Source organism: Penaeus monodon, chromosome 21 (genome assembly GCF_015228065.2).
Source record: "Penaeus monodon isolate SGIC_2016 chromosome 21, NSTDA_Pmon_1, whole genome shotgun sequence".
Taxonomy (NCBI): Eukaryota; Metazoa; Arthropoda; class Malacostraca; order Decapoda; family Penaeidae; genus Penaeus; species Penaeus monodon.
This window is the reverse complement of record NC_051406.1, coordinates 41,811,719-41,812,612: the sequence shown is the minus strand read 5'-3', so window position 1 is coordinate 41,812,612 and position 894 is coordinate 41,811,719. Positions and strand designations below refer to the sequence as shown.

The 894-nt window shown below is 41.1% G+C and overlaps 1 protein-coding gene across 1 annotated transcript in view; it reads left to right on the top strand.

Moving 5' to 3' along the window:
* Positions 1-840, top strand: part of LOC119586680 (atherin-like) — a 10,495-nt gene extending 9,655 nt beyond the window's left edge. Inside the window, exon 4 of the mRNA XM_037935412.1 lies at positions 702-840. Coding sequence (XP_037791340.1) covers positions 702-840 — 139 coding nt within the window. The remainder of the gene's footprint in view (positions 1-701) is intronic.
* The last annotated feature ends 54 nt before the right edge of the window (positions 841-894 follow it).

Below are 894 nucleotides of genomic sequence, written 5' to 3'. Positions count from 1 at the left end.
TCCATCCTACCTCACCACACAAACATCCCTCCACACAAAATCTCCCCAATCCTCCCCCATCACCCCCTCCCCTCCTCCCCATCGCCATTTCCCCAACCCCCCTCTTTCTGCCCATCGCCCATTCCTCCTGCAGCCCTTACGTGTGGCCCTTTGGCAGCAGTGCCACCTCTCCCCCTGCGCCTGGCACTAACCCCACCTTTAACACGACGGCACCATCTTCTCTCATACTCAACGCACATACCCCTCCTCTTGCGCCGCGACAAACATACTCCCAACATATTCCAACATCCGTTTTTTTTTTTTACTCACATACACCATATTCCAATCCCAAAATCTTATAAAAGATGATTACCGAAAATACCTCATTGTGAAAGAAATGTGCATTATGACGTTCGGTTATATATCCTTAAATGGTGACAAAGATAATAACAATTCTAGTGAAAACAAGAAAAGGAGACAAATACGTTATAAAAATAACAGGACTGGCAATATCTCAGCCAATAAAAAACATTTTTTAAAAAGGAATTCATACTTGAAATGGGACTTGTTTTTTCCGCAGATTTTATAAGGGTTAACATGTCAAAATCATTATAAATAAGGCAATTAAGTTTGTTTTTCTCAAGTTCAGCCTAAAAACACACAAAAAAACGAAATGATAAATCTCTAACCAATAACTCTAATACAATATGAACCTTAACCAGATCTTCGACAATAACATTTCAACAGGCAAGTTTGACAAACAACGAAAGAACAAGAACAAAATACAAGCCAACTTCACGAAAAAATGACTCAAAAACAGAAACGAGTGGGCCGACATCAGCCATTCTCACCAACAATTAACCTTTCATCAATGCCTCAGGACAGGGCCGCTTTCACGAAGCTGCGAAAACGTGA